General features: G+C 37.7%; 1 protein-coding gene across 5 annotated transcripts in view; it reads right to left on the bottom strand.

The window, feature by feature from the left end:
* plce1 (phospholipase C, epsilon 1) overlaps positions 1 to 26650 on the bottom strand; it is a 98170-nt gene that overhangs the window by 45623 nt on the left and 25897 nt on the right. For 4 of the 5 annotated variants that reach the window (XM_036217099.1, XM_036217100.1, XM_024284681.2 and 1 more), the window contains 2 exons: positions 12951 to 13120; positions 12168 to 12310 (listed from right to left, as the gene is read on the bottom strand). In XM_036217099.1, the coding sequence (XP_036072992.1) occupies positions 12168 to 12310; positions 12951 to 13120 (313 nt within the window). Of the gene's footprint in view, positions 1 to 6324; positions 6678 to 12167; positions 12311 to 12950; positions 13121 to 26650 lie in introns of those variants that run through there. The other variant, XM_036217101.1, reaches the window with a different exon arrangement.

The raw sequence follows: 26650 nt of genomic DNA, 5'->3' as shown, positions 1-26650 counted from the left end.
CAGTTTGATTTGTGGATCCGGACTCACAGCTTTTCTAATGAACTCTCAGTGTGCAGTAAAAATATGAGGAAAGAAATAAAAGTATTGGAAATTATAAGGAAATACAGTAGGATGAGGGGAGCAGTGGGGATACAGTAGACGAGGAGAAGCCGCACTGAGCAAAAATTGGACTACATTTTGTTTTGCTTAAAATTAAGAGAAAAGACGACCAGAAAACGTTTGTAATAAGAGGAAGAGAGGTGAGAAGAAAAGAAACATCAACAAGAAAGAAGGGAAGGAAACAGGCTCAGGAGAATCTGTCAATCAAAAGCTTGGAACGTTCAACATGAGACCACCAACTTTTATTGAGGCATCTGATTGGTCAGATTAAATAAATAAAAAAAGTAAATATAAAAATTAGGATTGGCAAGAATGTGTTAAAAAAGGTATCAGAGCAAGAATTGTTATTCAGACAAATATAATGATGAATATAATGTGTTTAACCCATGATGTTCACACTGGAAAAGCAGGGAGGGGCTATTTTTTCTTTTTCTACTGTTTCCTAGCAGATGTCCGCCACCTACGGTTGGAAGAGGCTTGGTCAGAAATGTCAAAGCGGTGCAAATCTCTCTGCTCTTGCTCCAGGCTTTTTCTTTCACAGCTCTATTCTGATATATATAAAAGAGTTTGGCCAAATTTAAATTCCTTCCGTACTCCTACATTTAGCCATCCCCAAAGCGGAGAGTTATGGAAAAATAGTGTCATCCACTTTGGACGTTACTAACCCTTGATGGCGTCATCAATAGTCGCCAGGCTGGAAAATACATAACCTTGTTTTTATAACTTTGAAAAGTCATGCTAAAATAAAAAGTCATTACTCATATTTAAATGTAAACTTCTGTGCTTTAGGGAGCACAAACATGAAAAAGGAGGAGGAATACACAATCACAAGACCCTACAGCAACCCCTTAAAAACACAATTTTGGACACCACTACCGCTCCAAATACCCCTACAATTAGAGGGGTAGGGACAAGCCGGAAGGGTAGGGGAAGAATTCGGATTCAGATTTATAATATAATTCCGTCCAGGCACAAATCGCAATTATTAATTTAAACGAATGTTCAATGATCAATGTTCAAACAATTGGCACTTCCATTAACTAAACGGGACGAAATCCATGTGACAAAAGCAAATATGAGACCCTGATTGTTTGACAAGGTTTAATTTGTAACCCGCATTCAATAGCCACAAAAATGGTCATAAAAACTTGCACCGCAGGGGTTCTGAAAGGAGAAGCCCGGAACGTTCATTTACACAGACTGTTTATTGAAAGTTGCATCTCTTTGTAATTCTACACCCTCCAATTCTTTATGTAATTTTTCATTCTCCAACTTCTTCATCCTGTGTTTCCCTTATTTTTGCACCTTTGCATAATGTGTATAATAAAGTTTAGATTCTATGGGTCCTATCCGTTTGTTCAGCAAGTTTAAATAAAAAAAAGAAAATAAGAATTACTTAGGATTTACATTTGGTAAAAACCTGATTTTCCTAATATTTTACTGAATGCATGAGCAAGCTGTGGACCACGCCTTTGGCTCGTCTCGCGGGTCGGACCAGGAGAGATTCTGGATTCCAGGTGGATCGTCTGTGCTCCTGTTCTTTGCTGTGGACCTCGCCTCTGGCTCGTCTTGGCCGTGAACCTCACTTCTGGCTTGTCTTGGCCGTGGACCTCACCTCTAGGTCGTCTTGGCCGTGGACCTCACCTCTAGGTCGTCTTGGCCGTGGACCTCGCCTCTGGCTCGTCTTGGCCGTGGACCTCGCCTCTGGCTCGTCTTGGCCGTGGACCTCGCCTCTGGTTCGTCTTGGCCGTGGACCTTGCCTCTGGCTCATCTTGGCCGTGGACGTCGCCTCTGGCTCGTCTTGGATGTGGACTTCGCCTCTGGCTCATCTTGGATGTGGACCTCACCTCTGGTTTGTCTTGGCCGTGGACTTTGCCTCTGGCTCATCTTGGCTGTGGACCTCACCTCTGGTTCGTCTTGGCCGTGGACCTCGCCTCTGGCTCATCTTGGCCGTGGACCTCGCCTCTGGCTCATCTTGGCTGTGGACCTCGCCTCTGGCTCGTCTTGGCCGTTGACCTGGCCTCTGGCTCGTCTCGGCTGTTGACCTCGCCTCTGGCTTGTCTCACGCCCCCAGTTGTCCCCCCAGTTCCATCTGTTACACTATTCAAACCTGTAGTTGTAAAGTTAGAAAAGCTAATTCTTCTATAACAGTCCTGGTACATCTCCTGTCCATCCTGGGAGAGGATCCCTCCTTTATGTGGACATCCCTGAGGTTTTTTTTTTTTTTTTTAACCTTATCAAGAAGAAGGATCTAAGGGCAGGGATGCCCAGTTTAGCAACCAGGTATTGTTTATATTTTCTGTTTTTGTACAATTACCAATGTGAAGTCCAATGAGACAACTGTGTTTTGATATTGGGCTATATAAATTCAATTCAATTCAATGACTGGACTTCACTTTAAAGGTAGAAATATTTACTGTTAATATAAATCTTTGTTGTAAAGTCTGTTTATAACTCAGAAAACAAATAAATTACACTGATTATGTATGCTTAATGTTTGATTATTTTGCCAGAAGAATTGTTCAGATCCACTTTAAAGTATTCGTGTAAATATTAAGAACATGCAAGTGTTCTGCTCGTTCATTTATTCATCGTCTGAAGAGGGAAATACGCTTGAAAACAAAACCTTCCGCCAAGACACAAAGACTCCTAACATATTCAGAGGGAATTATTACATACAAATGAGCCTTAATATGGAAAATATTCCCAGATTGCTTTTGAGTAATTGCAGCTTATATTGTTTATAAGATTTATTAGGCAACAGACATGAGTCAAGACCTGAACTAAATAAAAAATTGAATGATTTTGCACAATTTATGGAACTAGTAAACATAAAGAATACAAACAAGGTGTTGAATATGTGACTTCAGAGTGTTTGCTTGTGGATTTACTGGTAGATAAAGCCAATAAGCTGAACATCCTTTTTAGGTCTGAAACAAGAAGCTCCTGTAATCACAGGAAATAGGTTTGTGTTATTAGCATCTGTGGAATAAATGTGCAAAAAAAGGTTATTTCCGTGTCATATGAGTCACAAAAACTGATTTTATGGTAAAATGTATATAAATAATTGTGTGTACTTATTTATCAGCTGTCAATAATTACAGAAACATATAAATTATATTGATAAAGCGAAGTTCTGAAAATGTTGTTTTCATAAAAAAATTAAAAATAAAAAAAGTTTTTTTTTTAGTGCTACGACTCAATGTTTTAGTTTTAGGGCTTAAATTACAATATGTGCACAAATATAAGCAATAACTTACGACAATAGAAAGGATTAAAAAACAACAATATGTATGTGTTTGCACACTCTTTTCAAAAAGTTTCTCAAAGTTGAAGAGTACGTATGAAATCCAAACTTTAAAAAACTCTTTTTGAGATGATAACTCGGTGGCTTTTTGCATTCTTATTTATCTTTCATGTATTTAACTGCAGACTGCTTTTGTAATTTTATGCTGTTTTTTAAAATAATTTTTCTTTTAATTTGCCTATTCTTAAACTTTCTTCCTTCTTTTATTATGAAGCACTTTGGTACACTGAAAGGGTTTGTAAAGTGCTATACAAACAAAGTTTGATTCATTAATTTATCTGGAACCTCATTTGAAAGATATTTTTGATATATATTTTTTACAAAAATCAAAGAAAAACAAACAAAAAACAATGCCAACACTTAACTTCAGCGTAGGGTAGTAAAATATCTGCTGTTTTTTAATTAAAAGGAACAAAAATGAGAACTGATCACTTTAAAAATGTTGGTACAATAGTTGGTATAATAGTTAAATATAGCAGCAATCAAATCAAATCAGATGTAAAAATCTGTGTAATATTTCTGTTGTCTTTTAACTATTTTCCAATTTCTTAATCCCATTAGTAATAACAACGTTGTAATTATCTTTCCCACATCTCAATTTAATCCTATTTTGTTATAACCTGTGTATTTATCAGCACAAATTCAAATAATTCTTTCAACTCTTTCAGAGTTTAATAAAAAAAAATGGCTTAGCATTTTATACAATAGAAGTAAATTAAACCAAATGTGGTGAAAAAGATAAAAGAGGGGTAATATGTTGAGTGAATTAAGGCTAAAACTGTCCAAAAGAACTGAAAAAAACCCCAATGCTGCAAGATTGACTGTAATCGGCTCAGTGTTTTAATCATTTGGGTAATTCTTGAACCCTAGACAAACTCTTATTGTTTCTCACATCACTGACAGAGCATTACTGCTTAAACCTGACATTTGAATCCTTTCCAAACTTCTGATACACCCGACTAAAGCAACTTTTACTTCAGAGGTTGTTGGACATCACAGTGTCATCTGCAAACATGCTCACAGTCTCTCAGCCCCTGGTCATGATAACTGCATCTACTGAGAACTCCTGAAAAAGCTAATGGATCAGCATAAACACCGGTGACTTCATTGCATTTTTACAACAATTTATTGGTCAAAACTCTTATTTTCAAGGTTACAATTTGCTTGACTCAATCCTAATGTGACGCTCAACCCTCTGTTCTCTATTTTGCCAATACTGATAATTTTCTAAGATACTAGTGGTTTATAATGTAACTAATAAAATGGTAGAGCTACAAAGAGTAAAAAGAAAAAAAAAGGTAATTTTTATATTTTTGCTCACCATATTTTTATGAGGTTTCCATAAAATGCAAAAAATTAAGGTAGTGAAATTTACACTTCACCTATTGCGTTTGATTCCTATATATGGTTAAAAAGCAGCTAAACGTGGCAAGGAAACATTAAACCTCTTGTAAATTGTAACACAGTGGATGTTTTTCTTCATATTTATTATTATTATTATTTTTCCTCTGGTTTTAACAATCTTAACACATATTGAGTATCCTAATTTTTAAACGACAAATAAAATTTATTTAGCAACAAAATGATTCAATTTCCTGTTTACTGGACTGGTAAGCACTTTTTGTGTATTTTTATTAGGGCTGGGTTAATAAAATCGGTTAGAATGGATTTACGCTTAATTGATCAATAATTGATTCTTAAAAATATAGATCGATTTAACACATATAGCTAAAGTCTGCTAGCTTGATGCTAACGTTTAATGGAATTCTCCATAGGACGGCTAATGCTAATGCTCAGTCGACCTAAACATACATTGCAAACTAAATGAACATCTTTATAAACTCTTTTACGGAAATATTTTTTAAAGTAACCAATTTTTGTCAATAATAATAATAAAAAAACATTTTTCAAAGTGAATGTCTATCCTGTATCCTGCTCTTTCCTCCTCATCTTGTTCTCTAAACGTCCAAAAACCAAGCCATAAAATATCTTCATCTTTATCTGTTTGTAGAAAAAGGGAAAAATAAACTAAACAACAACGTGCAATAAATTGTGGATTACACAAACATTTAAACAAGTTTCTTTAATGCAGCTTGAAACTTGTAAATCCTCAGCCAGCACAAACACAAACATTTGTAGAAAACATAATACACAAATCCAGCAGAAGAAGAAATAAACAGATTCATCTGAAAGTGGAGAAATCAGATGTCATTTCTGAATGATAAAAACCAGATAAAGATTTGTTTTTCTTCAAATTGTTTTCATAATTCTTAAAACAAAGATTTCTACAATTCTAAAAGGTGTGATCAGTCCAGGTTCTTCTCGGGTTAAAGCTACATCACTCCAACAAAACTAAATTAAGCTGATGTCTGCTTCTGTATCTTATTTCTTGATCTGATTTTACAAGATTAAAAATAAAATACTACTTTATTCCTGAAAATGTAAGATTTTATAAACTGGATTTTTTGGAAGAAATCAAACATTTTAAAACTTAAAAACAATCTGGAGGTTTAAGTTTAGATGAAAGTTACTAACTAACCGGATTTTCTGAATACAAACTCGGATTGTCTCGTGAGTTTCTTCTATGCATAACGACAAGGTGACACCAAAGCTGAATCTTAAGGAAGTATTTCAAGAAAGAAACTGTTATTTTCTGTTTTGTAAGATAACAATTTCATCTCTCAATAGTAATAGTCAGAGAAAACAAATCAAAGTGACTGGAATTATTAAAAATTTGTGGTTAATACCATTTTTACTCATTTTGCTAAGATATAGACATCGCTTTATCAATAATCTCAAAAAGCGATCAATCAAGATGTTTGAAAAAAAAACTCTACACAAAAGAGAAAGTTGAGACTTTTGCAAACACTTTAAACTCCCAGCATCCCTCACTGCACTCCCACATTTCCCGTACTCACTCATCAGCTTGAAGTCCATTCGGTTGGAGTGCTTCATGCTTGCTAGAAACAGCTGATCGCTCTGCCTCCCACACCGGCAGCTCAGCGCCGGAGCGACTGGTGCACGTTTGTCCCACAGCTGCTCGCCGTTTCACAACTGAAGCGGCTCCCCCCGCCCGCCACTCACCTGCCTCCCCCTTCAGCAGCGGAGACGCGCTCCTCTTTCCCTGCTGACTGAATTTACGGCTACCCTTTCTCTCTCGACCGCGTCTCCCTGCGCCTCCCTCCCACTCCCCACCGGCACCGTGCATAGTTCACAGCCACGCGTTACATTTAGACATTTAGACAACCCCCCCACGTCCGTACGCACAACAGCAGTCAGGGGAACAAAAGTTCTCTTTAGAAAAGAGCTTTTTATCATTAAAACACAGTAACACGACTTTGAAGACACAGATAAAAACACAAACAGCTTCAAAGAGCCTTTAAGTGGCAGTTCTGCTCATGGACAGAAGAAAGGGAGGCACAACAGCAAGAAAAAGAGGGAAAACATCCATCAGCAAAGGCCAAACTCCTTTACATAGTTGCATTGAAATGCCAAGAAGGAGATTTAGAGTTTTAGTTTTGCAGAGAAATCCGAAAAAAAACAACTTTTTGAGCTTTTAAGTGAATTACTGTCCATTCTTCACTATAAAGAACCTCAAAGGAACCTTTCTTAGTAATCTACTAAAAACCCTCTCAAAAGCAGCTCCTCCCATATCAATGAAAACGAGCAGGTCCTCACGTGCTGATGTCACAGAGTGAGACCGCCCCTTTAAGGAAGAGTCTGCTAGGCCCCAGTCTAACACCCAATTTCTCCACCCAATTCCAGCTCCAACTGGTGATAAGAAAAAAATAAAGAAAAAAAAAATAAGAAAAAAATAAGAAAACCAAATAAAAGCCTTTGACTTCAAAGAACAATAAAGTTTCTGTTTAAAAAACAAAACCGAGAGTTTTCCTCGACATGGAATTATTCAGACTACGGTGCTACATGCTAATATGCGGTGACACCCTTTCACGTGTTTCACACAACTTCATACAATTTCTTGTTGTAGCATTTTATTTTGAAAATAGATCAAAAATGCCAACTTCTGCACCGTTCTGATCAATCTGTGAAAATATTTTTTTTAATTTAAGATGGTCCAAAACCTGAAAAAGGTTGGGGACTACTGTTCTAAAATATGCTATATATAGACTTATATAGAGCGTTCCATTAACCCTTTAACCACGGGGACATTTCTGGCAACAGCAAAATAACACACGTTCTTCGAACTACACAAATAACGCAATCCCAGCAGATTCTGAAGGTGAGAAAAGGGGATTTCAGCGCAAATAATTCAAATTTCAACATGTTGAATAGACGAGTTTTGTAAGTAGAGCCCAAGTCTTAAAAACGTGCGTAGTGATGGACAAACATGGGTTTTGTACGCATTTCCATAGACGTTTCATTGGAAAAGGTCACTTAAACGCGAGTTTCTGATGGCGGTGTGATCGTAGCTTGAGAGCTAGCCTTCAATAACACCGGAGCTCCAGTGTTTATGTTCTTTAATTTGCTGTAACCTTTCAACCGTTAACACGATCAATGTCATTCCAGTAGATTCTGAAGGAGAATCAGAATCTACGTATTTGCAGTTGAAAAGTTACAGTATGTTAAAGGTTTTGTGTTTAAAGGTATTAAAGGGTTAAAGCTAAATTCTTGAATGACTCATAGTATGACTTTGCTTGTGTTTGTTCCCATAATTATGATTCAATGGAAACAGTGTCATTTCTAGAATTTCGATCAAGTTTTTGCACATAATGTGGAGGATTTGCAGTCGTATTCCCTGTTTTTCTACAACCCTGCAGTGAGTATTTTTAGCAGCAACTGTCATCCAAACAATATGTGTTCTTGAAATCCTCGAGACTTCCCGTCGCTTCGACTCCCCGACGCATTTCTGAACGCTGGAAAGCAGCACAATGTGATGTGACGACTGAGGGGAGAAGAGACAAAGAAAGATGGGAGAAAAAGTGTAACCGAGCATTTTTGGGTTTAAAAACGAAGGAAACGATCTGAAGAAAAGCTCTTTAGAGCTGACAGAAATATGGCTGATTCCCACAGTCCTCAGGATTGAAAGGACCCTTTGGTTTGTTTTGGAAGTTAAAGAAATCAAACCAGTTTCAGGCCAAAATTCTTGCTAATTTCATTATTTATCACTATAAAATACTATATGGAAGCTATATGCATCATGTATGTTTCAGTGCACATTTCAGAGATCTTAATTATTCCAATTTTTAATCATGAAGTTGTGCAGTCTTTCACTTAAAAACATCCAGATATGCTCTTGTTTGTTACTTAAAGATCCACTCCAATAAAAGTGGTGCTTTTACATGATCTTTTTCTCATAATGGAGGACATAAATAGGGCTGGGTTGAAAAAAATTGATGAATTGATTTTTATCGATTTAACCTTAATAGATTAATAATCAATTCACAAAAGATATAAATCGATTTAGCACATAAAGCTAAAGTCCGTAGGACAGCTAATGCTAACACTCAGTTGACCAAAAAAATACATTGCTGACTAAATGAACATATTTATTTACTTGCAGGCATTCATTTTTAAAACTGAAAATAAGGAAATAATTTTTGAAGTAACTATTTGTGGTCTAAAACGTATTTTTTTCCCTCATAGTGTCATCTTCTTCTGGAATAAAGTGTCCTTCTATAGCACGATCGCCACCTAGTGGCCAAACTGAAACGTCCTCCAGGAGAAGCAGAACAATGTTTACCTAACCCCAAGACAAAAACAGAAAAAATTCAGCTCAAAAATAAATTTCTAAAAAATTCTTTATTCAAACTGTTTTGAACTAGAAGCAGACGAAAAAACCCCGTACTCTTCAGCCCTGAAGGTCTTCCAACAAACATCTTTTAAGAATTCCAATGATTAGAAGAAATCTCTCTTTTCAAACTGTGGCTCCTCATCTTTGGAGGCGGAGCAACGTCACTGCGTCCAATCGTTTCTGCGTCCAATTGGCTCCCTTCAGTGTTTTAAATCCTGGGTTATTTTATTCAGGAGAGCTATTAGTCGTTTTTAGTCCTTGTCTTAACTCGAATTTTGACTTTTATTAGATTTTACGACCTCTCTGTGTTTTGGTTGGATTTTATGTCGTTTTTTTCTGTAAAAAGTGCTATAAAAATAAAGCTATTCTATTCTATTGTGTTCTTTTATATTCTATTCTCAAAACTGTAGGAATGTATAGCTCCGATATTACTCGCCATTTCTGTTGTTGCATCGGTAATGTTAGGCTTGGGCTGTTAGGGACTGTAAGCTAGCAGGAGAACATGTAAACCGAGAACTCTCAGCGACAGCAAGGGAAATGGGGGCGGAGTTCCTCCGCATCAGTGGTTTTGCCCACAACTCAGAGATGAATTTCTACTGCTGCTCTACAGATACTATGTCTTAGAAAAGGTCTAAAACGGCATAAGTTTACAGTATTTAACAAAACCTTAATCATGTAAAAACAAACGTAAATGAATTAAAAATTAAATGACTCACCTAACATAAACTGGGCAGAATTCACATAATTGGAAAAGACAAATGCAATGAAAAAAAAAAAAAAGCAGCAAATTATTTTCATATTCAGCATTTTTTTCCAATTCTAACCCATGTCTTGACCTTGACTTGACCCTGGTCTTTTCCAACAAAACCACTTTGTCTCTTTCCATCAGTGGGTTACCTTCCCGACCAGAACCTGCCACTCTTTCCCCAGTCACATGACCGCCCGGCCTGTAAAATATAGTTTATCATCCGGCTAAAGTTCTCTCTGACCTCCCTCCAAGAGTGCAATGATTAATGAGGCGGGCATGCACCAAATCATTTATACACATCACAAGAACCAGCAAAACGCTTTCCACTTCACTCTGGTGACGCTGGCGTGGAGATAAGCCGGAGAAAAACATTCCAGCCATCCCCGCCCATCCAGTACTCAAGTATTCCAAATACTCTGGTCATTCTTAAGAGTAATCAATGTTTAGTTTGGGTTTTTTTGTGAACTTTTCTCCACTGTGGCAAAATTTCAGTCTTTATGCAACAAATATTAACATTAGATTTCCTGAAAATGTCAAATTTTACAGATTATTTTTGAATCATCTGCTATGTTTTTAACCTAAAAACTCAAGGCGACAGTGAAATAGTAATTAAACAAGAAAAAGAAAAACATCCTACAAAATAAAAGCCTCAAAAAATACAGAAGATGTCGAGTTTTATTATTTATGCATGTAAAAAAGCTTAAAAAACTATCATGTGATTCTTTTTACCACATAAAATAGTGTAGTATTGAAATAAAATTATAGGATACAACAATACACATATTTTAGCTAAAAAAAAATCTTATTTTCATTCAAGATTAAGAGTACTGGAACACAGAAGAGAGGAACGATACCAAAAATGGTAGGAAAACAATAAGTACTCTCCAAGTTTGAAACCCAACTCAGACCCTGTTAAAGCTTGGAGATTAAAAGGCTTTTACGAGGACGGATCATTTCTCTATCCCAACACACAAATGCATCTGTGAGGGCTGTAGCCAGACAGAACCTCTCCCAAACTCGCCGATGACTCAAGTTTAAGAAAAAAAAACTGCAATTCAGTCTCTTATCTCTGCAGACAGAGGCCAGTTTCTACATAAAACAGCACTGAAGGTGTCTCCCCAAATCTAAATGTCAGCTTTTCCACAAGAAGTTCTGTTTCTGCAGAAGGCTCAGCAGCCGTTTCTTTGATGCTGCATTTAAGAACCGAAGAAAAGCAGATCGATTCAACATCACTCCTGCCAAGACTTCCATATGTTCTCACATCTTGGCTGGATTACAAGCAGAAAGAGGTTACGCTGAAGACATCAACCACACACTTCTACCTACCGCTGAACAGAAATATTGTCTGACAAAGTTTGAGTTATCCAGAAAAAACACCAAGATGAATAATTTTGCTTACTTTCGTGTTCACTAAAGTCTCACTGATCTTACCAAAGATACAGCATCCTCAGGATTAGCTTACATTGAAGTCATGAAGAGACAATAAGAGTGCGACAGGAAGAGGAATTTAAAAATATCAACTTTTAAAATGACAGCTTTAAAGAAAAAAAAGTATCCTAGAATTCAGTTTTCTGTGTTTGTTAAAGTTCCCCTCCGATTAAAATCCTTTTTTTTTTTTGTTTTTAACATGCATTTGTGGCATTTTCCTTATGAAAGAGAACAAATGTAATAAAAAATCATTTTGTTTTTGCATTTCTGAGTATTTCTCCTTTTAAATCTTTGTCAATCAAACTGTCCTGGACAGGCCTCAGATCAACATGAAAATTGTCCTTTTAAGACATTTAGGTTGTGGGATTTTGGTTAAAAACGTCATAATCATAATTAAAACACTACTGGGAACATTTATTTTAATTAAAAACTAAAATTGTCAAGGGGAACTATAATTAAAGTGATAAAATAAATAAAATGCACGTTTTGCAGATTCTTAAGTGTGCTTTCTAGAACTTTTTTTAAAGATGAGTCTGAATAGGAAAATGTCATGGAAACATTGTTGGAGGTATAATGAGAGAGGAAAAAAAGGGCACCAAGGGAATAAAGAGAAAGGAAAAAGAGCAACCACTGGGATCAACAGCAGACCCCAACCACGCCAGACTGATGTGGTTAAGAACCGTGTGGGAAAAGGGCAAAGAGGAGGAGAACAGGAGAGCTCAGGGGAATAGTGAGAAGTCTTTACTTCACCTTCTCCTCCACTAATTACCTTGGAATTGTTCACTTGTGTCGTGTTAAAACCCATAGATGACCACACCAAGAGTGAAACGCACCTTTCAGCACAATGTGGCTGTTGGGGCACTGTGGGGGAGGACAAAGCAGAGAGGAGCGAGCTCCGAGAGCCACGGTGGCCTCTAGGATGGCTCCTGCCAGCAGGGAACACAGGGACGTCCTCCAACCACAAGCACGGTAACACCTGCAGGGGAAAAAGTTCATTTCTTACAATATAATGACAACTAGAAACAAAATGTCTGATTTAATATTTCTGGTGTGAGTCAACCTCAGTTAAAAAAATCGACACTTCACTTACAAACTAAAAAAATGTTGATTTCAGCACCTTTTATACCCCGAAGTTCGAAAATAAAACAGTTTAAATGATTACTTAAGTTGTTTAACAGGCTAAACACAGGAAATACACGAGTAGAAACAGGAAATGTGACTGCAGAGTAATTAAAGCTGTAGTCACATGACGTTGAAGGTTTTTGTGGCCCCTGGAGGGTCGCATCTAAAAGGCTCATACGATCACCTCATGAAAATGGAACATACAATCGTCATGCGTGTGGTAGGTGTATCGTTAACTATTTATATGTGAAATGTCTCCAAGTTCAACAAATATTCCACAACCTTAATATTTCATGTGGGCCACCTGTGTGACCCGTACAGGTTTGCCCATTTTTTAGATCTGAGAGTCTAAAAAAATAAAGGTTCATGTAAGACAAAGCTTTTTATGCTTCACTAAATTTAAGACAGACACTTGACCGTGTCAGGAGTTAATAAAAAAATAATATCTCAGTTCGACAAATTGCTTTAGCCTTTGTTTTTTCAAATAACCCAACCTTGGCAGATCACAGCGATAGTGGAGATCAGGCTGCGATGAGCTGTTGTTGTCAACATTCAGTGGTCCGGGAGGATCCCTGCGGTGAACACATCCAGGCCAGGACAGCAGGAGTTTATTGGCAGGATGGATGAGGCTGCATTCCTCTCTGCTCTTCACATAATTGTTTACCTGTAAAAGAATCAATACAACATAAGTGGCTTACTTAGAGCTCAAAGCAAAGCTGGATGAAGACTACTTGTATGCAGTGTGCTTATGAGCTAATAATGAAACAGTTAACAACCACGTTGGAGCTGGGAGACTAATCAATTGTTTGAATTATGTCAAGTTTGTGTCTTTTGGTAATGTTGAAAAAGCAGGTTTGAGTTTGGTCTGCTTGTGGTTCTTCCGATCAATAAGCGATACATAAATGAATCAACACCTTGATGAGGTTTGTGCAGCATCAATTACCTCTCCCCATATGGACCCACAGTGGCCAGGATCGCCAGATTGACGTGCGGTCAACAACCATGTCAGCAGCCCTTGTAAAAAAAAACTCCACGATTTTTAACAATCGGACGGTGGCAGTCGGACGGCAGGAGGGTGGCAGTCTAAAATCGGCCGATCATCAGATGATTTTGGAGACCCTCCAGTCATTATCGCGCTGTTGCCTTCCTGACACTGACCTAAGATAAAAAAATCGTATGGTAGCAGTGGGACGGCAGCACAGGGGCAGGAGGGTGGCGGTCTGAATACGAACAATCGTCAGACAATTCTAGGGACCTTTGAGACCCTCCTATGAGTCAACTATCGTGCTGCTGCCTTCCTGCCACCCGCCTGCCACTGACCTGCCATCAAACAACCTCCAATTGTGGCCAGGTGGCTACAGACTTTTAAGTTTTAATCTTTTCCTTAAATCTCTGTGGGCGCTGCACGACGTATAAAAATGCGATTGCCGCCTCTTGATTACAAATGCGCGAACACTTGCTGAGTTTGCTAAAAAAAATGTGTATTTAGGTTGCCACGCATTGGCATTTTAAGATATGTGACTGTAGTCTTAAGTAGTCACCCTTACTAAGTTGAAATGAGGAGGTGCTACATCGATTCATAAAAGGGGAAAAATGATTTTATTCCTTTTTTGTAAGATGAGAAACTGAAATTTCTGACATGGCGGCAGGAACAAACAGGCCCCCATCCAGTACATAAAACATGACTTTGTACTCGTCTCAGAGGGACGGGTTTCCTGCACAGGGTGTAGGCTGGCTGTTGTCAGATCTGGGCAATCCCGGGAGAGGGGAGACGAAGCAAAATGCACGTTTAAAGAGGAAAAGTGAAAGGAGTAGAAGGAGGAGAACCCATTCAGCCTGGTAAACAAAGCAAATTTATTGTAAAAAGTTTGGACTTTTGGACTAATTTCAAGAGCAGAGTCCTAAAACAGCTGCACAGATGATACAATGTGATATTCTTTGTATTCTGATCATATTTCCAAATGTGAGTCTGTAAAAAAATATTATTTTAATTGGCTGCTTTTAGCTTTATATATGAGGTATTTGCATAAAAGGCAACAACATGTACAGTTTGCCGGTCATTCCTCAAAATACATGAATACTGAGTGTGGTATCCCACAAGGATCAATACTGGGTCCTATTCTTTTTCTTTTGTAAATAAATAAAATTTGTGAAGTCTCAAATGTATTGAAATGTGTTCTATTTACTGATGATACAACTTTTTTTCTTCAGGAAAAAAATTAAGACATTTATTACAAAATATTGAAATGGTCAAACTTAAATATTGGTTTAATAATTATAAGCTTTCATTGAATTTAGAAAAAAAGACAAAGTTTATAGTTTTTACTATTAAAAAAAGGAGGAATAAAACTATCAATTGATAGATTAGCAGTTGAAAGTTTCATAGAGATCTTTTTTAATATCTGAAGAAAACAAAAACAAGACGTAATTACAAATCAGGCAGGTTTTAATTGTATTTATAACATTTTTTATGCATAAATAGTTATTTTATTTTTAAAAAGAGGGACATTTTTTTGATAAAATAATCAATTTTTAAATCAAAAACATAAAAACTTGTATTTACATTTAAAAAATATTATAAAAATTGTAACACAGAAAACAAATCTATAGATTTTGCCATCTATTACCTGCATAAAGAGTGTTCAGTCAATAAAATGTCAAAAACCCATAACAGCACTGAATGTACTCAGGCCTCCTGTGGGGACGTCTTTAGACACAAATGCCAGGAGTATTTATAAAGCTGAGCCTTACACAATCGTATTTATACCCCATCCTGACATGCTTACCCGTCTCCAAAATACTCGGCTGCTCAGCATTAAACAATTGATTTTAAAGATTTGCATTTGTGTGGAGGTCTGGTTATTTTCTTAGGCGACAGAAATAGAGTCTGGGAGCTGATATACTTTTACACGATATGTTCTCTATCTAATACCCAACAAAAGAAACGATTATCCGGCTAATACGACTAAAAATTAAATGTGGTTCTAATCTGACTAATTCTACAGTATATTTACTAATCTATAAATTATATACAGGTTAGTTCATTCAAAGAAAAAAGTTAATCTTTAATATGAACAAAAAAATGATGTGTTGTAAGTGACAGAAAGACAAACTGCAGTATATGTCGCCACAGTCCCAGACGACAGAAGGGCAATAATTGTATTTCATCTTTATTACATAAACACAGTGAAGGTCGTCCAACATCAATACGTCCGGCATGTTCTTCTTCATCTAAGATTACATTACCAGTGATCTTGCTATTTAGCTAGTTAGTAGAAGTGAGCCTGTATTAGACAGCTGCCACTAATATGACATTGTAGCTCGTGTTACACTCTGTGTGTACAGGAAATGCTAATTGCCAAAGCTCAGGACAGGCAAATTATACCGACTGGAGGCAGCTGCACTAACTCTGTTCATCTGTTTTGGAGTTTTTAGTGCAAAGGTTAGCGATAAACAGGTGCTTAAAGGGTTGATTTTTGCTCCAGAGAGAGCGGCGTTATCGCCATTGGAGCATCTCTGCTAAAAAAGAGGAATTACACGTAGGTGACAATCCACATAAACTACTGTCATGAATGAGTATTAAGGATTAAGTCCCATTAGAGTCCCGTTGGGTCATTTCTTTGCCCGGCAACAGCCATTCTGGGAAGGGATTAGCGAGGGGCAGCGAGGGGCAGCGCTCAGACGACTGAACTTTAAGTTGGAACGCGCGCGCACAAAGATCCACATCCACACGCTCGAAACGCAAGCATGCAAAACACGTTGTGACTCATCCTGGTGCCATAATGCATGTCACGGCGGATGCATTCAGTATGCATGAGCGAGCAGGGCGGCGAGGAAGTGGAGACCGGACTCCCTGAAATTTACCAGCACACATCTCCAGGGCTCTCCTTTGATGTCTTTGACCTCCACGGACGACGAAGCGAACCCAGTTATCTACGGACATCAGCAGCTTTGTGTGGTTCCCTCCAACTCCCACCATGAGTGTGGATGGTTCATTTAAAAATGATATAAATATCATTTAAAAACACGAGTTTACTGAACAAATAAACAAACAAGCTAAAGAAAATAGTGTTTTAACCTCCTGAGAAATGATTCCGCCACACTCACACTCAGCTCATCCAACTTCAGTTTGAGCTTTTCAAACGGTCGATAAAATCTTTTTTTCTTCAACTCATCTTCTTCTTTATCATTTTGTTCCTTCCAGGGTCACGAGCCTAACCCCAAACTCACACGGCTAAGGTGCGATGTGGGAGCAGTCTAGCTACAGCAGATGTCTTATACTGGATGGATACAGCCAAAGGATCTACTACCAATTTAACAAAACTAAGAACTCAAAGTTTTACGCGATAACCACGAAAACAGGTAGCAGTGCAAGGATTGTTTCCCGAGTATAGGTCAAATCAGAGTATAAGTAGCAAGGGCAAAAAATATCTAATCAAGAAAAAGAAAACCATAAATAAGTCGCACTTTTGGTAAAGAAGTTTGATGTTTTAGAACAAATCCACCATTCCCAGCGTAGCTAAAAATAAATAAATAAATAAAAGCAAGAATACTAATCTTTTGATGCGTATAAGAAAAATATTTAAGTTCAATAATTATATTCTCATCCATGTTTGTTTTGGACAACGCTTCTTCTTCTGGAACTGTCAGTAACAAATACTGATACGCATATGCAGCACCCTCTAGTGGCTGTTAGGGGATACAACCACTGAAGGGCGACCGGTTGTTAGTGCGAAAATAGCAAATATATGAGCCTATTTATGTTTACAAAAAAAACACTAATAAGCCACTCCTGAGTATAAGTCGCACCCCTGGCTAAATTATGTAAAAAAACTGCGACTTATACTCCGAAAAATATGGTATTCTCACAAATATGACTCATAATAGCTGTTTATTTCTCAATAGAAGTCTATGGGATTTTGGCTTCTTGGAGCCACCAAGTGCTTGCTGTTTGGGATGCAACGGGGGAGGGGTCACTCAGTCCAGTTCTCTTATGCAGTCAATGGGCCCCACTCACAACTCGGAGGCGAAATTCTAATGAACTACTGTGGGTCTGCAGAATTTATGTCCTAGAAAACTGCAGTTTTTAAAAAAGAATAAAACTTTATTGATCTGATACCTAGGGCAAATGAAGCTATCCTATGCCATAAATTCTAAAATAATTATATAATTACTGGCAAAAGACATTAAAAAATAGCTTTGTCACAAAATAGTGTGTATTGAAAGCTTTTTAGACACTCAGACAAATATGTCTCAGCTTGACATTGCCCCTTACTCCTGATATTCTTTAAACAACTCAAAATGTGTTTGCTTTATTGCTGCAAAAATAGAACCAGCAGATAGGACAGAGAGAATGAAGAAAATGCGCACCCCGCTCGGCCAGCAAGACAAATGAACTGGACCGAGAATATTTAAACACTTGTTCGTGAGCCAGGTATGTTCAGCAGCTCTGGTATCCCGGCAACCGGATGGCCCAATCCCGTCTTAAAGACCATAACCCAAATAATAAAGACATAAACCAAGCACACCCAAACAATTCGAGGAGACATCTTCAGTCAGTCAGGTTAAACAAGCGACACAACGGAACAGAGTGCCATTCTTTGCCTCTTCAGATTTATGCATCTGTGTCCGCTTTTTCAGCAAACAACTTCTGACCCCGCTTTGCTTCACCAAAAAAATGATCAGACGACTGCTGTATCCTGCTCTGTCTTTTCCACCACGGCGGACTTCACAAAGAAAAGTTTGCAGCAGCAGTTGGAGCTTTTCCTCTAAAAAGACCACACTTTTGTGTGACTTCTCAAAGGTTGTAGATGTGAACATTTTCAGCTCTAAGCAAAGCACAAACAGAAAAATAAACACAAAAAATTGAGATAAAGAAAGGTTCAAGAAAGGCCTGTCGAAACAGACAGAAGAATAAAACTGAAGATGAAAAAATGAAAGAGGAGACAGGAGAAAGGACACGAAAAAGGACAGCACAGCAGGAAGCCAGGAGAGAAAAGCAAAAGATGAAGAGGGAGAAGCAGAGGGGTGCAGCAGAGAGGAAATAGAGAGGTAAGCCAGAGGTGACGGGAATTATAACTCTGTTAAATTTCACCAGGAGCCATTTCAGCACAGATCCGGGAGTTAGGCCCACCTCCCGAGCGCTGGCTCACACCTTTAACAAGGTTAAGGTGGGGACTGTGTGAACTCTGTGGCACACGAACAAGGCCAGTGACTTTTAGATATTGCCGAAAAAGAGACCCTAAACAAATAAAAGACCTTTTAGCCATGAAATGAAGACACTTGTAGCCACTAAAACTAAAAAGAAGTGACATGAAAAGACATGATAGGAAAGGATTGTGTCATCTAATCAGAGAAGATAAAAGTGGAAGCAGAAAGGATAACTTTTATTTTTAGATTTTTAGTCAAAATCTGACACGTTTTCTTGACATAGTCTCTGCAGAGCGGCTACAGTTCACTAAGGGTGTATTCAGACTGGAGAAGTCTGAGCCAAGTCCGCTTGATTTTGTCCGGATTGAGTCTTGAACCCTTCCAAATGCACTATTTTGTATCGGACCAAGGCTTGTAAACTAAACCACGTGACTAAATATCTATTCAGTCATTGGACAAGAGTTTCTAGGGCGGGGCAACGCAGTGAAAGAAAAAAAAACTAGAGGTCCTTTTACAATCTTTGTCAATATCTTTCCCTTATTCAAACTTTAGATTTCGCCAACCAATTTTATACGTTTGTATCAACATCAGGTAGAACACTTTTCAAGCTACTCTGGTTTAGCGGAGACGTGCTGTAAGGCGGTTACCGAGAAGATGACGATACACTGACTTATGACATTTTGATGGCAATGGTGGCAACCTGTCCAGGGTGTACGCTGCCTTCGTCCAGCAGGAGCCAGGTTAGGTTCTGGCAGGCCAATGACCCCATAAACCATGTGTCAAAGTCAAGGCCCGGGGGCAGGATCCGGCCCACCAGTAAAATGATATCCCGCCCTCCAGATCATTTGATTTTATTGTTATCAATGGAACAATGTTATCTTGTGCTTATTTCTAACTTGTATAATTTTGAGAAAAATATATTTTTACAGAGAGTAAAATATTGAAAGTTATTTTATTCATATTCATGTTAAAAAGATACAATTTTTAGAGTTTTTTAAATTTCGTTTTAGAGTGGTCAATAAATCATTATCCTGTTGGGACCGCGACCTTAGGTGTGTTTTAGATTTTGGCCCCTTGTGCGATTGACTTTGACACCCCTGCCATAAAAGAAAAAGAAAAATGGATGGATGGACATATAGATTATTGAGAAAACAGAGTGAGAATAAATGTTTATCACGTTAAAAGTAGTTTTAATGAGCCTCCACTAATCCAAATCAAATTTCAATGAGTTACTGTGTCTTATCATTGCTCTGTTTACATCCCATGATGTACGGTGGTTGTTTGGGTCTAGTTGTTCCACTCCGAGCACAGAGCCTATTCAGACTAAGGAAACAGTAAAACTAACTAGGTCCACCTTGATAGATGGATCCGAATGTGATTTCTGGTCCTGTACCAGAGTCCGGTTAGTGTGGAAATTTGTTCTGGAATATCGGGGAAACAAACTCTGGTTTACTTTAAACTAGCCAAATATGTCCAGTCTGAATACTTTCTTAAAGTTATGGGCCAGACTGTTGATATGGAGTAAACCCTAACAGCATTTTATTGACTGATTTGATTAAATAAATACTCAGAAATCAAGTTTTAAGCTTAATTTTCTTTAAATGTGTCCCCCATTAGGAGTTAAATACCACAAGAACATATAAAAAAAACGTTTTCATTAGATTAAATCTTTCCTAATAAATATTTTTGGTTAAGGAACAACAATGAAATCTTTTGAAATTTTAGCATTCAAGATTTAACAGGTAATATATTTTTTTCCTAGAAATATTGTATATGGTTTAGCCATGGGGGGAGGGGAAGGGTCATCCTGAGGACCAAAACAACCTGGAACTCATTACCCAGAGCCCTCTGTGGGACCCCCACACTCCCCCACTTACAGTTCTCATGATGTCATTCCCTAACCAAACCCCTCCAACGTAAAAGCACGCAGAGATAAGCCGTTCACTTTTTCCTGTGTGGCGTTATTGGCCAGCTGCACTCGAAAGTTTCCCCAAAGAGGAAAACACGTGCATACAAACTTTTAAACATTTTATTAGTAAAATGAATACGAATTTGTGGTTTTTAAGAACACAAGCTAATTCATATTGAGTTAACTCTTTAAGTGTGTGAAATCAGTGAAATACATCCATTCCTATGCAACATATCAATTCTGAAAAAGTGATAAGACTAGGATTTTAATAACAATCAAAACATATTCAAGTTTCCCTCCAACTTTGGCAATAATTCATAGCAAACAGTTTACTTACTGTAACACAAAAGGCGTCTAAACTGAAGAGACAGGAAGAAAAAACCACCAAGCTCTAGTCCCTCTTAGACTGTGTCCACTTACCAAAGTGAGGAGAGGCTTGAGTGAAAGAGAGCCTGAGGAGGAGAGGGAGTGGAACAGATCCCCACAACAGTTAAAGTAGCAGTGGAAGAAAAAGAAGAGGGAGAGAATGAAGATGGGGAGGAAAAGGAGAAGACACAAAAGAAGACTGAAGGATCACTCCCTAACCCAGAGGGTACCCCCATATTAGGCTATGAGGCACACGGCCCATCGCGGCGCGGCTCTACGAGGGGAGATTTTATCAAATCACACTCTAAACACAGCAAAGATGGAGGAGACGCTGGTCTACGAGGTTTCTATCGATCCTTGTCTTGGAGCCACTCCAAAGCGTAAGCAGTGTGGGACTAAACTTAAATAAGAACATTTTGTTTGAAGTTCTAACCCAACGAGTGAGAAGTGAGCTCCTCTCTTTCTAAGCAAACATTTGAATCCCTTTTCTCTCACTTTTGTTACAACAAATGATCATTATAGGAAGATTTTAGATAAAGAAACACCAACTGTGGCATCGCATCCGCATGCTATGATCTTAAAGAAAAAGGTGGTTAAAGATAAAATCTAGCAGATATCTACTTGTAAATGTTGAACAGAATCACCTTGGTCCACCAGGACTAAAGCCAAAGCCAGATGTGCCACTAAGGGGGGTTTACTCGTACGGATGCTGAAGGTTTTTGGAGAATACCTTGATGCAGACAAGCGCCTGACATAACTGACCAAGAGTGATAATTATAAAACTTAACCCAAATGTGTCAAAGTCGAGGCCCGGGGGCCAGATCCGGCCCACCAGATCCTTTTATTTTATTAATAGCCCAATGTTATCTTGCACTTATTTCTAACTTTTATCATTTTAAGAAAGTATATTCTTATGGAGAGTAAAATATTGAAAGTTATTTAAGGTTTAAGTTGATTTATTCTGGAGTAATATTCTTGCCTTTTTATTATGCATAATTATGTTTAAAAGTTACGGTTTTAGAGCTTCAAAAATTGACATTCTGTTAGCTTTTTAGAATATTTTAACTTTTACCAAGATTGTTTAGGCTATTTATGAGTTAAGCTAATATTTTAACTACAGGCTAGCTGTTTTGACTAGTTTAGGCTTTTTTTTCCAGTTTTTAGTCTGTTTTCGAGTTTAGCTAAAATTTCAGTTATATGCTAGCTATTTTGGCTAATTTAAGCTTTTTTTAAATTATTTTTTTAGGCTGTTTTAAAGTTTAGCTAAAATTTCAGTTATATGCTAGCTGGTTTGGCTAATTTAGGCTTTTTTAAGGCTGTTTTGGAGTCAGGCTAATATTTAAACGCTAGCTGTTTTGACAAATTTAGTTTTTTTCTATTTTTCTAGCTTTTTTGGAGTTTAGCTATTTTTTCTGCGACATGCTAGCTGTTTTGGCTAATCTAAGATTCTATTTTGTTTTTTAGGCTAATTTGGCATTTAACTAATATTTTAGCTGGCTATCAGCTTCAGCATTTTAACAATCAGTTTCAGCATCTTCAGCAGCCAAATTCAGCTTACAGCATTCATACTAGCATTATCACAGGTAAGGATATATATCTAGTTCGTACTTATACTAAAAAGTTACGGTTTTAAAGTTTTAAAAAGTTAGCTTCAGTGTGTTCAATAAACGTTTATCTTGTTCACACACCTAAGGTGTGTTTTGGATTTTGGCCCACTATGCGATTGAGTTTGACACCCCTGCCTTAACCCAAACTCAAAAAGTGATCAAAATTGAACAATTTTTTTTAAATTAAAGCTTAAAAATTGAGCATTTGTAATTGTTAGGGTGGCCAGTTAAAATAAAATTTTCCAGAGATAAGGGGGTCCAGGACTTATGCTTCTGGTGGCTGATGTCTGCAGCCACTTGCTCTTGAGGTTTTGGGTTGTAAGCCCGTGGTGGGTCATGGAGTGGCAGACGCATCTTAAAGTGAGCACAGGTGAGTTTTACCGTTCCCTTGTGGCTCATACAGCCACCTCAAGAGAAGTTATGGAAATGGAAAATACTGTTATTGTGCGTGGCGTTGGTTTAATGTTAAGTATTTGTAAGGAAGTTACATAAACTTCTGGTGTACAGGTGATACTGTCGTTCGGAGCCCACACGCCACTTTTTAGTCATTTAGTTGAGTACCGCCTGCTTATGGCCACATGCAAATGCAGCACGCACAGGATGTGCACGTGATTTGTATGTGCCCATAGAATGCCCTTACAAACTACACTCTGATTAGCTAATTTATTTAATTCCAAGGGTGTATTTAGATTGGAAAAATCATTTGGTTTGTATTCAGACTGCCGTCAAACGGACTTTCCTGTTTCAGACCAAAACTTGTAGACAAAATCACATGACTAAAGATCTCTTCACTCATTGGCCAGGAATTACAAGGGTAACAAAAGATGGAAATTAAGGAAGTCCGGCGCTTTGGATTTCTTGTCAGGATTGTTCACTTATTCAAACTTTACATTTGGCTGATCAATTTTAATTGTCTGTATTATCGTCAAGTATAGAACTTTATACTGCTACTTTGGCGGTTTTATGAAGGCGGTTACTGGCAAGACACCGGCTGTGAAGGTAGGATGATAAGTGTTTGTGACATAGATTGTCGTGAAAACAGTGACAGGCTAACCCTAACACATTTCAATGAGTTGTGTTTCCTTGTTGTGGTGTTACGGCATTGTTTTAAAGAGAATTCTGCTAAAAGCGCAAGGCAAGTGCCGCGTAACGAGACACGGAAAAGTGTGTGATAACTGTTTTCACAACAAGCTAGTAGTTAGACCTTCTTCCCTCTTTGATAACTTGACAATTGTTGCTTCGCATTTGTCCTGTTGCTTGATTCCTACTTTGCTTACATCATGTGACCTCCGGCTAAGGTGGTTGTTTTGGTCCAGTTGTTCCGCTCCGAGACTCGGTGATCTCAGACCAAACCAAAGATCAGTCTGATTAGAAATTAACAGAGACCACCTCAAAAGATGGATCTGAGAATGGTTTCGGGTCCAGGACCAGGGTCTAGATTATTGGGGGAAATGAACTCCGGTTCACTTTAAACAAACCAATTGTGTCCAGTCTGGATACACCGTAAATTAGGGGACCCACGCTCATCACTTGAACAGCACTAACGGGCATCTTCCGCAGTGAAAAATCCGAACCAGGTGTTTGTGTCTCGCCTACTTCTCCCCTTTACGTATTCGCTACGACCTGTCCCCCGCAGCATGCCCATAGATAAAAAAATATGCTCTTCGGGCTCACCGAGCGGTCTAAGATCTTAAATTTCATACAGACTAACCCATTTTCCGCCCGCAGACACCCTGTAATCACCTGTAAGGAGACAGATGTGACTAAGGCCTTAGGTGAGGCCTCTTGCTTGTTTTCTCTGTTTCTATGACAACATCTAATTAAACTGCCCTTGCTGACTGCATGCTTTATATTAGCACTGCAGGTACAACAATGTCTGCATACAAACACTGAAGTTGACCGGATGGGGCATTCAATTATAATTGGTCCAACTGCTGAGGAAAGTAAACACAACATGGGGACATTCTGTTTACCAGATAAACATGTTTACACTATAAAACATGAATGTTTACATAAATTGCCATCAGATGAGTTTTACAACACGTACCATCATTTTTATACGTTTGTGCTTCAATTTGCTGCTATAGTTTGGTACAAGAATATAGATTTTACCAGGTAGATCTTTCGTAGTCTGACTCCTGTGAAAATAAAGGTGGAAAATATATAGTTTCTACACAATTAATTACATGTGAAGTGGTTGGATCCTAATTGACTTAAAACTTTAAATCTTCACACTCTGTTGTTAGGCTGCCACTAAGGTGAGATAGCGGAGTTAGCACCAGAACACTGAGCCAGCTTTGTTTTAAGGTTGAGATGAAAAAAAAACTATATGTCAGTTGAATGAGAATTTTATTTAGAATGTGTGAGCAGCTCCAAGGAAATAAAATCCACAAGGATTAGCAAAAATGGGATGATTCTCCCCAGCAGGAGGGAGAGAAACCCTGACCTGCAGGAGCTCAGGAGCTGAAATATTGATATCTTATCAGCCTCGGAAGTCACTTTGGATTCAAAACGGTGCCAAACAAATGTAAATATCCTTACATAATCTGTGCAGCCAGTTAGAAATGAATACGGCCTGTCTTATTAGATCTGCCTACTTAAGTGGAAAAATTAATCTGCTGCCCATTTGACATCAAAGCGATCCAGCAAACAAAGCAAACAGCTGGGTCGAGCCCATTTAGCATTTCTTTGATCAATCCTCAACTCATTATGCTGTGTTCTGAACCTCCTATTGGGGGTCAGACTTGGATATTAAAGGATAATTTAAATCTAACTTTAAAGGTTATAAAAAGTATGATATTGTTTTATAATCTGAATCTATTGTAACTTTAACTTCACTATTTGAAAAGTACTGTACTTTTAGTACACAAGTGTTTTTTTATAGAAAAAAATGAAAACATTGAAATAAAATCTAAAGTGATGATTCTTCCTTCTTTTTAAAAACTAATGCTGCCATCTGGTGGACAATTTCACAAAAAAATCCCCTAAAAATGACACAAAATAGAAATAAAAGCAGAACTGTTGTTCAATTTAATTTTTTCATGTTAGTTTGTCATCACTAAAATCATAAATAAAGGTTAATTAACATTTTAGAAACAGCTTGTCTAGTTATGGAGTATTATATTCTGAATTCAGTAAACATTGAGTCTAAAGTGTATTACTTTTTAGAAACATTAGGAAAACTCTTTAGAGAATAGCACATATACACAACAAATGTTCCTATAACTTTTTATTAACTGTGAATAAAGAAAAAGTACTTCATATCTGTGGGATTTCTTCTTACACAACATAATCGTGACTTCAGCTTCAGCAGTCATAGTTACTCGCATACCAAAAGGATTTAGCAACCTAAGCTTTTCTGCAGAGTGAAAAGTGTCTTCATGGCCACTAGGTGGCCCCAACCACCACTTCTTATTCAAACATTCTTTCATCTAAAAGGAAGATATAATGGAAAAAAATAATAGATGTTAATATACTAATATTTAGAACTATAGACAAGAAAATAAGAAATAAGAAATTCAACTCATTTGAACATTTTAAACATTTTTAAGCTGCTATGTCAATAAAAAAAAAATATAATCCTTCCCAATGCAATTGGTTTTGCATGTTTCTGCAAGATGCTGACTTCAAAGCAGACAAGTTAGGAGTTTTTGTGTTAATAAATGTTTTATAAATATCCTATAAACACATTAATGATGTTTGTAAATGTATTAATAAAGCTAGTTAAAGGGGGCCATACCATGAAAAAACAACCTTTTTGAGCTTTTAAGTGTATTATTTTTTTCAATCCAAACTATAAAGAACTCCAAAGTAGTATTTTGATGCATTTCTGAGTAATCCTCTAAAAACCCTCGTTCTAAAAATCAGCCCCTCCCATACCAACAAAAACAAGCGTGCTGATGTCACAGAGTGAGACCGCCCCTTTCAGGAAGAGTCTGCTCTGACAGAACCGTAACACCTTCACCCAAATTCTCCACTGAGCTCGCAGAGATCAGCAGAAAACTTTTATTTTAGATGCACAATGCCGAATATTTTCCAATTGAGTCCTCTCCTAAATAAATTCCAGCTCAAACAGACATTCGTTACTTTAGACACTGCAATTTTCGGGGGAGAAACGCAGACACGCTGCCAAAGAATGGCTTTAGAATGATGTTGTGAAATG

Source organism: Oryzias melastigma, linkage group LG19, assembly GCF_002922805.2.
Source record: "Oryzias melastigma strain HK-1 linkage group LG19, ASM292280v2, whole genome shotgun sequence".
NCBI classification, from domain to species: Eukaryota; Metazoa; Chordata; class Actinopteri; order Beloniformes; family Adrianichthyidae; genus Oryzias; species Oryzias melastigma.
Note: the sequence above shows the minus strand (reverse complement) of the source record. Positions and strands in the feature narration are given on the sequence as shown.